Source organism: Wasmannia auropunctata, unplaced genomic scaffold (genome assembly GCF_000956235.1).
Source record: "Wasmannia auropunctata unplaced genomic scaffold, wasmannia.A_1.0 LD334880.1, whole genome shotgun sequence".
Taxonomy (NCBI): Eukaryota; Metazoa; Arthropoda; class Insecta; order Hymenoptera; family Formicidae; genus Wasmannia; species Wasmannia auropunctata.
This window is the reverse complement of record NW_012028010.1, coordinates 521,821-535,178: the sequence shown is the minus strand read 5'-3', so window position 1 is coordinate 535,178 and position 13,358 is coordinate 521,821. Positions and strand designations below refer to the sequence as shown.

Sequence of the window (13,358 nt, the reverse complement as noted above, 5' to 3'; positions counted from 1 at the left end):
GAAAACAACCAGATTGATAGAAACTATGATTATTAGATCCTTTTACAAAGAATCAGTTTTAGAAAAAACCTATTCACACAAAATCCTCTTTTATATTTCGCGATATCTACATGAACATAAAATCATTGCATCACATTGTAACTTTGCGTCGATAAAAAATATCTACAATTTTTAAACTGCGTGTGTATAGTTGTTAATTATATAATATACAATTTTACTGTGATTTTACAGTACAAACGGAACAGAGTCTGGGAATTCTTTCGATTATTCAGAAAAGTCGCGGGTTTTTTTTTTCTTTTCTTTTGAGGCACCAGGAATATTCGAACGTAACCTGGTCCATGGCACAGAACTTTTAAGAGATCTCATAATTGGCTCTCTGGTAACACAACGACGTATATGGCTGAGAATTGAGAGAATGGTTAAAAGAGAAGAATAAAACTGTGAAACTGCCATTTTCATTGGGAACATATAAAAAAAACAGACTTTGAATGGACGAGTTCAAGCCGAAAGTAGGTAGCTTGCTCGCCGAGCGATAAACATGATGATATTTTTACTGATAATTAAATGTGATTGATAAATCCATTATCGATCACATTCAATTGCTTGGCCGGCAGGTTAGCAGCTTCGTCCGACTTGAACACGGCGAATGTTATATATGCACATGCACACAGTATTAAAAATTCTTTGATTGAAGCACTTTGGCACGGACAAACTGCTGTTATATTAAGCGTCATCCTGTGTTTTCCGAAATAATAGAAAAATAGAAAAAATAATAGAAAAACAAACTAATTGCAAAACATAATTTTAGCAGAGATAGTTTGATTTTATTGTATTTGCATCTTCAATTTTCGGTGAAACGAAACGAACGATTTACTATTCTTGATTAATTTTTTCTTTTTTTTTTTATCACAGGAAAGCACGGGAGTGCTTTTAGCCAGCATGCAAATGAAAAAAGCACGTGCCGCCGAAAGCCAAAGAACACTTTTCATTTGACATAGTTTCTCCTCTTTTTTTACCGTCTCTAATATACAAATTAAAGTCTAAGTAAAATTTACATTCGATCATTTGTATATTACATCAATTAAATAAGAGCAAATCTTACGCACTTGTACGTCAGTAGTAGAGATTCAAGTTCGTTTATACGTCGCAATAAATAAATAATTAAATAATTTTTGAGTAATAATAGAGATCCGCTTAACTTTTTCTCCTATCTTGAATTCATTTTTTTTCCTTTTTATGTAACCATCGCCTCACGTTCTATAATAACTATTAATATTACACACGATACTTTTTAAAATGTACGCATAGTTATCGTCGTAATAATTAGAGCTCGTTACCACTACAGACAGTCAGATCACTGAAACTGCAGAAATCACATAACGATAGCGTTATTATTTGTGATACATCAGCGATGCCCCCTCCGTAAATATTTCACAAAACGTCATTATTCATTTAGCCGCCGTTATTGGTGGAAACACCGGCATTAGTTAGCAAGGCATCTTCGTTACGTTTTCTCATAGTTCTATACTCGTTTTCGTACTCCTTTTCTCGATAACTATAAATATTATATTTATATATTATATATATAGTATCTATTTACACTTTCTTTTTCTTTAAATAACGCTTCTTCTCTGTTAGCAAAATATTCAGCACCGAGCTTCGAGCATTAACTGGATGCTCAAAAGGTCGGCCCGTCGGTGCGTTCACTCGCAGAAGCCGAGGACGCCGAAGCGATGTATCATCGGGACTGCGATCCGTCCTCTTTCTTGTGAATATCCGCGTGCATGAGGGCGTTCTCGAGCGGACGCGTCGGTACCCCCGGGCCGGGTCCCGCTCTATGATGCATGTGCAAGTTGCTGAGCGGACCTGGACTGGGGTCCTTACTCCTGAGTGCGTTTATCGGCGGTGGAGGATAACCGGCGTACAGTTTCGCCCGTTCCTCCTCCTCGGCTCTGAACGCCGCCACTAACGGGTTATATCGTAACTGTTGTAGCGTGTCGAACCGATAAGGGATCTCCCGGAAGGGATCACCCGCCCATGCGGCTCCCGGTTGACCGCCAGGCGCGGTTGGCGGTGGAAAATGTTGCATCGGATGTGCGCTTAAACTGGGAAGCATGCTGCGCGGCATGGAATGCGAAGCTGGCATAGTGTGCGGATGCCTCGTAAGATAGGCGTGCGGATGCGGATGGTGGTATGGTCTCGGGTCGGGCAGTGGATTTGGTCCAGGTCCTGGCGCGGACCCCGTCGCTCCGGAGACGGGTACTGGCGGCCGTGGAAGCATTACAACCTCGTCGTCTTTACTGCGTGGCTCTTCCTTCACGCGCACTTCCCCGGTATCCAAGGGCGCGGAGCCGTTCCTGAGCGGCGAACGATCCCGGGAAACGACCACGTGTTGTCGATTCTGATGAAGCAGTCTCTCGCGCTCCATCTCACGTCTCTCCATCTCGCGGCGCTCCTTGTCCCGCCTCTCACGCTCCCGTTCGGCCGCTTCCTGCTGTTTCCTCTTCTCCTCCTTCTCGCGCTCCCGCCTTTCCCTCTCGCGCTGCTCCTCTCTCTCCCTCTCCCGTTCTCTTTCGCGTCTGATGCGCTCGCGCTCCCGTTCGGCGCGTTCACGCTCCCGTTCGCGCTCCCTCTCCCGTTCACGCTCGCGCTCCCGTTCCTCCAACTCGGCACGCCTGTCTATCGCAGGAGGTTCCGGCTTCAAGCCCCACGAGACAGTAGTCTGTGGAAATCCAGTAGTAGCGCGTTGCAATCTGAAATCATATACATATAATATATACATAGTGTTAGTGAAAAGGTATATTCAGGAGAAAAAAAAGACTGACTCGATAGCTGATTAATGTTTCATATACATACCCTCGCCATGGATCGTGCACCGCGCCCAGTCCACCCAGAGGCGGCATTTCCCTCGGCGGAAATGTTGAAAGATTTGGAAAATTGGGATTCGGCGCGCCGAACGTTGAGGGATACCTTCCGAAGGGAGATATACCTGCTCCTGTAACACGAGAGAAAAGGATCATAACGATGATGCAAACGCTGATAATTATAATGCAGTTCAATGTATGTATCTTACAAACATGAACGTGCGCGCGTGAAAGTAAATGTGAATCTTTGTTACCTCTATTACCTAAATGTGAGGCCGTTGTAGACAGAAAACTGACAGGATGCGGTGGCGCTGGCGCGGGATGGGCAGACGGCATGTTAGTGGGAAACGGAGGTGCCATTGATGGTGCACTGAGCCCAAGACCACTGGCTGGTCCCCCTGGATAAAGATGGCCCGGTGGTCTTAATAACTCAGTTTTGGTACTAACGACACTTCCCGCCTTAGCTTCAGCCTGTTGCTTTTGTTGATGATTATATATCTCCCACGCAATGCGCACGTGCATCGCATTCCACTTTCCACTTTTCTGGATTAAAAGAGCGACCGTTTAGATAAATATGTACAAAATGCTGAAAAAAGAATCTTTGGCTCTTTGCACAAAAATTTCATGCCAACCTTTGGCGCAAACGGAGTCAAGTGATTGGGTGGCACGAAGGGCGTCGAAGGCGGTCCAATTCCGGGATGAAGAAGGCCGGGGTTAAAACCAGAATAACCAGGAAGATTTGAACGAAAAAATTGCGATTCGACTCCTCCCAATTTTGGGATGTCCTTAAACTATTAACAGACAATCGTTTAACATCAGTTTACATATTCGGACGAGTTTGCAATGAGTATCAGATGATCAGTTATGGTAGACATATAAATTTTCTCATTGGATAATAGATACATTTCTTACAATTGGAGGAGGAAAAAGCGTCGACGCTGCGGCTGTTGGCAACAACGGTGTCGTGTGCTGATGTACATGCGTGTGCTGATGCTGATGATGATGCATTTCCGTTCGAAGATACGCCGGTGGACCCAAATTTCCCACTCCAACATTTCTGTCTTGAGACGCCAGGAACCTATTATCAAGTTCTCTCCTCAGAAGATCTGCCTGACCTGCAACATGTGTCACCCCTTCTTTTGGTTAATGCATTTATTATCTGCCCATATTCACGCAGAGCACAATGCATCGAGAGAAGTCAGATTATAAGCTTACTTGTTTGGAACAGAGACTCCGCAGAGAAAGGATTGGGATTGGTCGTCGGTGGAGGAAGTGAGGGCAGTGAAGTATGCGGGCTTGAACTAGACACTGGCGGTGGTAAAGGCGCTGCGAACATCGGTGGTGGAAACGTATGTATGCCGAGTGGTACCGGCGGCGGAGTTGGCCTCGGAACAGATGTAGCTGTCGCTGGGGATAGCTGGGAAGCTGTGTTGCTGCTATTTTTTTTTTTTAAATAAAAGATTTTTAAGTGTTATTTTTTTTGTGCTTGATATACTTTTATTGAAAAGTTTACACTTGTTCAGGCTTACCTAATCCAACCTTGTGGCTTGGTATAAGCAGGTAGACTAGAATTGGCTGGAGAGGAGGTGTTTGGCACACTAACAGGCGTTATGCTGCCCCGACTTAGACTACTCACGTTACTGCTGTAACAAACATTACAATTATCATTAAAATTTTCTGTCTTAATTGTCGAATTGTTAATTACTCTACTAATTCTGACGAACGCGATCGTAATGTTGCGATCGGAGAAGAAGATAGTTTACCTGTAACTATCCCTTTCCCGACTGGGGCTGTGTCCACGTGGAGAGTTGTTGTTTCGCCCGGACAGACTGCAGGCCACCATGTCTCTGTGAGCGATAGTATTTGCCGTGGTAACTGTATTAGTTATGGTGGATACGCATGTTGTGGTAGCAGCGCTCAGTGGAGTATTATTGTGACTCGCGAGGTTATTTCCTATGGTCTGTTTACTTATGTTGGTACAGGGGGAAGCTCTGCTCCCTCTCTGAAATATAATTATTACCCTCATTATAAACACCCGTATTTCGTACGTGAGATAAATGAGATCTGTCAGGTGACATAATTGAATAATGTCGACCATGTTACAATAACGACGCGTGTGACTTACCACGTCAGCGCGCGACGAAGCAGAGTGAGAAGGGGATGGTACCGCGGGCGGAAGATACGGGCTGTGATTCAGTGCGGTGTACGGAGTGTAGAGCGGTGGATACGACGGTTGCGTCTGCGGATATGCGGCTATGGGAATGGGCGGTGGATAACTCGTGGTGGCCGCTCCGTTCGATGGTGCTGCCGGCGTAACACCTAAACTGGCTACCGCTGGACTAGTTGTATGACTCGAGACGAGGGGTCCAATGGGTGGATGCAATGCAGGTATCGTAGTGTGTGGTTGCTGGGATAGGGAGGGTGGTGGCAGAGCGGGGGAAGCTGGCCGCTGTTGCGGAGCTATTGCACGTGGATTCGCTGCCAAAGGACTAGTCATCTGAAATACAATACATTAATAATGAATGTCGTCCGCTTCTCTGCGAAAGAAGAGTGAGTTTTTGCGAAGTAACAGCTTACAGAAGGCTGGGATATGTGTGGAGGCAACGTGGGGCTAGGAGGACTCGGCGCTGTTGGAACTGGTGCAGACGCAGGCACAGGAGGTGGTATAGGTGCCGGAGCATTCGTTGCTGGATTAGAAATTTGACCACCCGTGTCCGGTGGAGATCCACCTGCCCCGTTTGTGGGTGGTAAAATGTGTGGCGAAGAAGACGGCAATTCGTCTAAAGACCAAAAAAAAAGGCAAAATGAGAAATACGTTGCACAGAGGTTAAGTAACGTAATTTCAAAGGATGTATATTATATATTTGCATTTCCCCGTTTCTGAAAGCATTACTTACATTTACGTGTGAGAGGTGGTGGGGTAGAAGATTCAAAGAGTATAGATTCGGCATCCGAGCCCTGTAAAACGTAAAAACGACGGAATTATTAAAGCGGATCGATTATTTTCTTTAAGGTAGTACAGTATCTGCAGGAAGTGTGCATACCTTATCGTCTTCTCCTTCACTATCACACTGAAACAAAGAAATAATGAATTAATAATATTGTATTTATCACGGCAATATAGAAATATAATTTACGATTTTTTTTTACGATCGTTTGTATTCCGATTAAATATACTTACGATATAACCTTTACCCGAACTGCAATGACTGCTAGCCTGTATTATAAACAGAAAAACAGATTCGTGAATAAATGTACTAATTGACTGTCTAACTTTTTCATTACTCATTCAATGCAGAACTTGATGTCGAGATGTACATATGATAAATACATTTTTATGTTAATTGCGCAAACTGGAAACTAAAAGAAGTATAATGGTATGCTAATAGCCAATAATACATATCTTTCACACTTAAGAATCGTGAAATAATATTTCTTATAAATTCCAAGTTATGAAATTGTATTAAATGTTCCAAGTTATATAACTGTAGCATATGAAACACTCACATCGCTAAGATGGTCCCTAGAACTGTCTGCGTCCTGGCAATCCCTAGGTATACCAGGGCCGTGCAACTGTTCAGACGCTCTACCACTATCGTCGCTTGTACCTGCATCTAGGCCCTGTAAGACAAATTACAAAAACGCCACTGTCACTGTTACCATCTCTAATTGGTGTATGTCAGCGAGATCGACTCCTCACGCGATTGATTTAACTAAGATTATTCAATTACCTGGTTTAGCGTCGAGGGTGTCAGTATGGAATTATGTGTGTAATGGTTGTGCTTGAAATTGTTTTTGATGTGGTGCTCGTTGTGCCTGTTATTCTGTCCCGTGTCCACCTTTGGTTTCTCCTCCACTATCGATAGCAACGTGTGCAGTTTCTTGACATTATTTTTACCAGCTAACTTTATTGCACTCTGAAAACAGAGAAAAGAATAATAAAGTAAAAATACTATCTCATGTGTATAAAGTGTGTGTGTGTGTGTGTGTGTGTGTGTGTGTGTGTGTGTGTGTGTGTGTGTGTTTTGTGTGTATATGGTGTGTGTGGTATGTGTTCCTATACAATCACACATATAATACACTTCGTTTACATGAATATAATATTTTATTTGTGTATTATATTTGCTTTTTTTTTATTGTCTGCATTATGCGGAAAACAGTCGAGATTGTGTATAACACATTTGCGAAAATCTACTCCATCACACGTTTTAATCTCACATTCAGCAAGAAATCTCATTTGCATTATCATTCTTGTCATTAAACCGTCAAGGACAACAAGAACTGCAGAGTCCGTACCCGTCATTTTTACCGAAACATCAGCACCATATTTAACGATATCACAACGTTAAAATCGGGTTCAAAATCAATTCACGGCTATGCGAGAGATGCGCCCACCTGTGCTCGCGAAAAGCGCAAAGCGTCGCCGCAATCGGAGCACCCGCAGTCGCTAGTAGTATTCCGTCCGCGGTGTCGAGTTTCATTCTTCGCGCCCGCGCGACGCTGCGCTCCTAACGTTCGGCGGCGGCGACGACGACGGTGGCGGCGGTGGCGGTGGCGGCGGCGGCAGCGGCGGTGGCGACGACGACAACGACGTCGCCGAGAGCCATGCTCCCGAGTCGCGCGATCGAGGGTCCGCACTGTCGCTCACGCAGGCCGCGGAACGCAACGCGCACTCGGCACCCTCGACACACGTCGTGGTAACACACCGCGCGTTGTAAACACCGCGAGCGAAACTCGCCCGGAGCGCCGCGAGTAACGGCTCTGGCTACAGGAGCAGCAGCGACGAGGCGAACGACGGCGACGACGGCATCGGGAACGTCATCGACGACGTGCAGTCGAGAGAGAGCGCGCGGCGTACGATCGCGGAACTTTCACGCTGTTGCGCGCGGCCGCCGGCGGAAAAAGCCCGAACGAGAGAAAACCTTTGCGCCTCCTCCTTGCCCACGGAACGGCGCCTTCAAACCGCGGTACGAGTGCACATTTCCGAACGCACTGCGCTCTCTTTCATTCTCCGGCCGAACAATGTTACCGGTGATCCGCGGTGCCGGGATTTCTCGCCGCGCGAGACTCGCCGCCGCCGACGACGACGACGACGACGACGACGAGAGGACGACGACGATCAAGACGCGTCACGGGCGCGACGAACTCGGATTTTTCGCGAGCGCGCACGGCGCGGGATTATCCTGGCCGCGGACGGGCGTTCGTTCGCAAGATGACAGAGGGATTTCGCAGGCACCCGTGTCTCGTGTGCGCGATGCAGCACGGGAGCGCTACCGAGTGGGGGCAGCGATGAAAGAGAGCGGGAAGCGGGAGGAAGCGAGAGAAAGAGCGCGCTAGGAGAGACGGTGGAAGGGAACGGTGGGATAAGAGCGAGAGAGAGAGAGAGAGAGAAAGAGTAGAGAGGGTAGAGAGAGCGAGGAAGAAAGAGAAGACATTGACCGAACGAGCAGCCGCGACAAGGCCTCCTTCTCGTCGTGCCAGGCCAGCTGGAAGGAGCGAACCGCGATCCGATTGCTCTCTCTCCCTCTCGCCCTCTCTCCGTCTCTCCCTTCGTCTCTGTCTCTCTCCTTCCTTTTTTCGCGACGGCAGCGTTATACGCTCGCTCTCCCTTCGTCATGCAGCCATGGGATATGTCGCGCTCTTCCTCTCTCGCTTCCCCTTCTCCCCTGTCCCCGCCGCTCCTGTTCCCCCTCCCTCGTGCCACGGGTGGGTACCAAAGAAAAGAAGGGAAAAAGCCACTAGAGACCTCGCGGTTGGCGCAAAAAACCACCGCCGCTGCCGTCGCCGCGGCCACGCCGCTGCTACCACTACCACCCGCCACCGCCGCCCAGCAAAAACCGCACTCCACCTGCGCACGTGTGCCAACTGCGAGTCGAAACCCCCTAGGACATGCTCGTCGCGGTCGGATCGCGTGCTCTCCTCGGCGACGGTGAATTAATTGAATAAAAACCTCCCCTCCCCTTCCCCCCCACCCAGCCCTCCCGCGTCCCAGGTCGGCGGCCGTTTCGCGAAAGGTGCGAGAGAAGAGTAACGCGCCTAGAATCGAATTCTCGCGATACCACGTTCGAATCGTTCCTCTCGATTATTCCCCTCGAGAGCGAGCTCGCGAGACGGTATATATAAATATTCCCCCCCCCCCTCCCTCCCTTTGCTTCTCCTCACTCTTCTTTCTTTCTCTTTTCGGAGCAAAGATGCACCAAGACGTGATTGATGAGAGCTATCACAGTTGGCAAGCCGCTCGTTCATTCATACGGCTGAACTGAATCAGCTGACGCGCATTATTCTTGAAGAGATAGTCGCCGCATTGTGCCCAAACGACGCGATGTTTTGTCAGATTGAGATTAACGCGGGGCTTCTGTAATATACACCGATAAACGAGACGTTTCACGTTCGGGAAACAGGGAGGCTCGTGTTGTACGAGAGATTGCGAGCGTCGGATTCGCGTTCTCTCCCTCCTCCGCACGCGAGCTATTTTTATTTAGGTGCGCGATACGCGACACACGCACACGCACACACACACACACACACACACACACACGTACACCGCGGCGCGTTGCGTTTTTCTAATAAACAACAGTGTTTTTCTCCCCGCAAATTGCGCGTGTATGTTTGTACAGCGCGAATTAATTTTCCTTCTTATTTTTTTTTTTTTTTTTTACGATCGTGAATAACATTTATTTCCGTCGCTGAGATAGTTATTAGACGTGATTATCGGTCCGACTTCGAGGCGCTTGTGACGCGCTCGCCGTTTGTATCTATAGAACGAAACACTCGACAATTATCGCTTGCAAATATATTACGAAGATTATATCAGATAAGCAGGCATACGTAAAAAGTCGTATGACTCATTCCGCGTGCGCGCGTGTACATATATATATTTTATATATATATATATATATATATATATATATCTACATACGTGCGCGCGTTCACGCGTAATACCAAGCCCGCACACAAAAATCGAGTATGTGCCACCCTGATTGACGTTAATACCGCGTTGGACAGGAACGGTACGCTATCATCATGTACATCCACAATGATTAAAATCCTTTCTCCCGTTCGGCGGCGACTGTTACGCCGCCGCACGCGACAGAGTATCACGTATATGGGCTTAATTCCCCGCGAATGCCGCCTGTAATGGCTTTTACCGGCACGGCATATGTCACAATATACCTTGTGCCTTTCGTAAGAGATATGCGCACGATAATTCATCATCGCGGGCTGCGTATATAATCGAGACACAGAGTAGCTCTATACAGCGCGTGGCGCACGTTTTGCGCACGAAGTGCGTGCACGATAACAACCGGCCGTCGCGACGTCGCACGAGGTTACAACCGCCGTCGCGCGCGACAACGCACTGGCAGGCATTGTCGCGGACGGTCTCCCTCCGCGAGAATCCAAACGATCCAGCCGACGACGACCCGCGTGCGAAGCGATCTTGGAACGGGACGGCGCGGCGCGACGCGACCGCGACGGCGACGGAGAGAAAAACGGACAGTTGCAAGCGGCAATTACACGAGAGCGCGCGGTTCGAGCCGACGAATTACATGACTCGTTGATTCTGTAACGAGCTGTTGCTGCCCCTGTCGCCCTGTCCTCAAGACTCTCCTATTACGGGAACGGGCGCAAGAACTTAATTACGATTAATCGCCTGCGTAAATAAAGGAGAGAAAGAGAGAGAGAGAGAGAGAGAAAAGAAATTAACACGGGTGCAATTATGCGTTTAGGTGCATGTGAAAAAAAAATTCAAACTATGTCGCCGTGTTTTCGCTGGCTCCTCGCCTCCTTTCTATTTTTTTTTCATTTTTGCAAGTCACGGCTCATGCCGCTCGGGGCGACGCGATGCGATAACGCGCTCTCTTATGCGTTACGGCAGACGTTACGCCGTAACGAAGTTTCTTCACGTCGCGATACGCAACGTTGCATATTATTATGCATATAATTTTTGTCCGCGCCCTCTTCTCCCCCATGTACCTCCGCCCATCCCTCCCCCCCCCTCTCTCCGCTCCTTTTCATTCGACTGTGTGATTTGCGTACAAATGGTACCCCCGAGTCTTATGAGAGGCCGTAAAAAAAAAAACGTGCGCTATTGTCCAATAAATCTGCGAACGCGAGTGAAAAAAAAACGGGATTTTATAGATTTTATCAATGAAAATGTATTCTTTTCATATTTACTTCGGCATAACTTTTGTGTGTTGCAAAAAAAAAGCGTAATAAAAAAAATCAACAACGTCGCTGCGCGCGCGCCGGGGTATTGAGATGTAAAAGCCATTAGTATTCCTGAATAAAAAAGTACTAGAGTTGAAGAGTCGGACGCAACACAATCGGGGCCCACTTTTTTTCCCAACAAACGACTTGTTTACCATTTGGCATTCAATGAATAGTGAAATCTATCGATTGTCTCAAAAGCTATACGTGCGCGTAAAATTAAATATGCCCGCGTGCACACGTATATCTGAAACAGGTTAAAAACATGCAGATCTATATCCCAAAGGTTCTCCTTCCATAGAGTAATCGAGAAGCGCGTTTGTCAATAGTAAATAATAACGTAACGAAAGAAAAGTAAAAATAAAAAAAACTATTTTTATTCAATTTCCGTTTATACACATAGTTGGACGAAAATGCGAAAAAAATATTATTAATTACATTTCGAGACGTTTTTTTTAGCGTCCCATTTTCCTAGACATATACCAATTTTCCTAGATTCCATATCCAAATAACTTTTTCTTCATTTACAAACATTAGATTTTTGTGCAAGCGTGATAAAGCATGTGCAAATTCATTCATGACTAAAGAGAATTCGTAACTAATTTTGAATTGACTACAACCTGCAGCAGAAACATGTTTACCGCAAAATTTTGAAAAACTCGATCGCGTGTTTTGATTTTAAATTAAATTGAACATGCAATACGCGAGAGAATTGAAAACTCTCAGTCGTTCGAAAACAAAAACAAAAAAAGAACCTAAAAGAGAAAAGGAGATGGGAGATTTTCGAAAATCGAGACATGTGTCCGATCAGCCGCGGTATCTCAATCCGTCCGCGGGAGAAATCCGCGTTCGTCGCGGAGAATCGCGCTTTGAGGAACGAGATAGAAACTTCCACGGTGCGGCGCGGCGCGGCGCGACGCGGCGCGACCGAAGGTTCCTTGGCTCCACGGTGCGAATCGTGCGGAGGGAAGGTCGTTCTCGGACGCGCGGACGTTCCACCGTCCGTGGGCCGTGCATGCCCGATGCGTGCGTGTAAGCGTCGTAAGCGTGAGTGCGTGCGTGCGTGCGTGCGTTCGTGCACGGCGTGCATTCGGGACCGGCCGGCTACCAAAGTCGCCCGTCCGCACGGCCGCGGCGGCGTTGCCGAGTTTCCCCGTCCTCCGTTTCGTGATGTTGACACGACCGGGCGCTTGTGCTCTAATCAACCGCCTGCCGACCGCTCTCCGCGTGGTCGGCCGCCGTATACACTGGCCGCACGGCGACGACGTTAATACGCGCTCTCTCGCCCGTGTGTACACGGGGTACACGAACGGACCAGATCACCGCGCGGTTTACTCGCGAGAAACGCTGTTAATGTACCCGCGGGGACGAAGGGACCGACGACGACGACGACGACGACGACGATGACGACGACGACGGAGAGGTGACACGGGACCGCGGGATCTTGCATCGAGCGCAAAGGAAGGGGGGGGGCTGAGGCAATCGTATCGTTAATCCACCGTGAATCTACGGACAAAATGACGCTTTCTTGTAAATACGCACACTTGTAAATGCGCGTGTCTCTCGACATCGTTACTCCGAATGTAGAGCTATACTCCCGCTTTAGTTTGTTGTTAAAAACGACGCGATGGAAAATCGATTTCTTAGGAGAAGTCGTTCGCAATGCAACCGCGCGGCAGAAGCGGCTACTTTTATAGCCGCGGCGTTACGCGAGGTTGTTCACTTATTGCTGCATCAAACAAGGACGTTAACACGGTTCGGGGTTTATTGCGGAGACTTTAATCCGGTCTGGAATGTCGCGATGTTTATACACGATGAAATAATTACGCATAAATTATTATACGTCGTGAAAACGCGATACCCGCGAGCATAAATTAAATTTAATAATAATTACACTCGTGTTTAAAGTCTACATACTCGCTTTTTATCGCCGCGCGATGCGACAAGAGGTGCACGAGCGTGGAATTTTTATGGGGATTTAAAGCCACGCGTATCCTTACACAAAGGCCTTTTTTTCGGCAATCGACTTTTTTCGACGGTCTCATCTACTTGGCTTTCCAATTAAGCGTTAATGGAGTCACCTCGCCGTTAATAATCGCATCGAGGCGACACTCCCGTGCAGGGCAGGGTGTGAACCTCTGCACGCGCGCTTTGACGGATTAAAGCGCCGCGGATTGGGTCAAGTATAACATACACGGAAAAGACACGGGGCGCGTCCAACTTTACTTCCTACTTCCTACTATATAAACACAGCCGGGGGTTCTCTCCTTCGACGTCTGCTGCAGG

The 13,358-nt window shown here is 47.5% G+C and overlaps 1 protein-coding gene across 1 annotated transcript in view; it reads right to left on the bottom strand.

The window, feature by feature from the left end:
* Nucleotides 1-13: 13 nt before the first annotated feature.
* Nucleotides 14-13,358, bottom strand: part of LOC105457943 (autism susceptibility gene 2 protein) — a 30,015-nt gene continuing 16,670 nt past the window's right edge. Inside the window, exons 3-17 of the mRNA XM_011702917.1 lie at nucleotides 6,596-6,781; nucleotides 6,372-6,485; nucleotides 6,046-6,081; nucleotides 5,909-5,935; nucleotides 5,762-5,822; nucleotides 5,442-5,644; nucleotides 4,990-5,361; nucleotides 4,628-4,866; nucleotides 4,394-4,507; nucleotides 4,080-4,300; nucleotides 3,777-4,000; nucleotides 3,497-3,655; nucleotides 3,128-3,407; nucleotides 2,857-2,995; nucleotides 14-2,753 (exon numbers count right to left, since the gene is read on the bottom strand). Of these exons, the coding sequence (XP_011701219.1) occupies nucleotides 1,739-2,753; nucleotides 2,857-2,995; nucleotides 3,128-3,407; nucleotides 3,497-3,655; nucleotides 3,777-4,000; nucleotides 4,080-4,300; nucleotides 4,394-4,507; nucleotides 4,628-4,866; nucleotides 4,990-5,361; nucleotides 5,442-5,644; nucleotides 5,762-5,822; nucleotides 5,909-5,935; nucleotides 6,046-6,081; nucleotides 6,372-6,485; nucleotides 6,596-6,781 (3,390 nt within the window). The 3' untranslated portion in view covers nucleotides 14-1,738. The remainder of the gene's footprint in view (nucleotides 2,754-2,856; nucleotides 2,996-3,127; nucleotides 3,408-3,496; nucleotides 3,656-3,776; nucleotides 4,001-4,079; nucleotides 4,301-4,393; nucleotides 4,508-4,627; nucleotides 4,867-4,989; nucleotides 5,362-5,441; nucleotides 5,645-5,761; nucleotides 5,823-5,908; nucleotides 5,936-6,045; nucleotides 6,082-6,371; nucleotides 6,486-6,595; nucleotides 6,782-13,358) is intronic.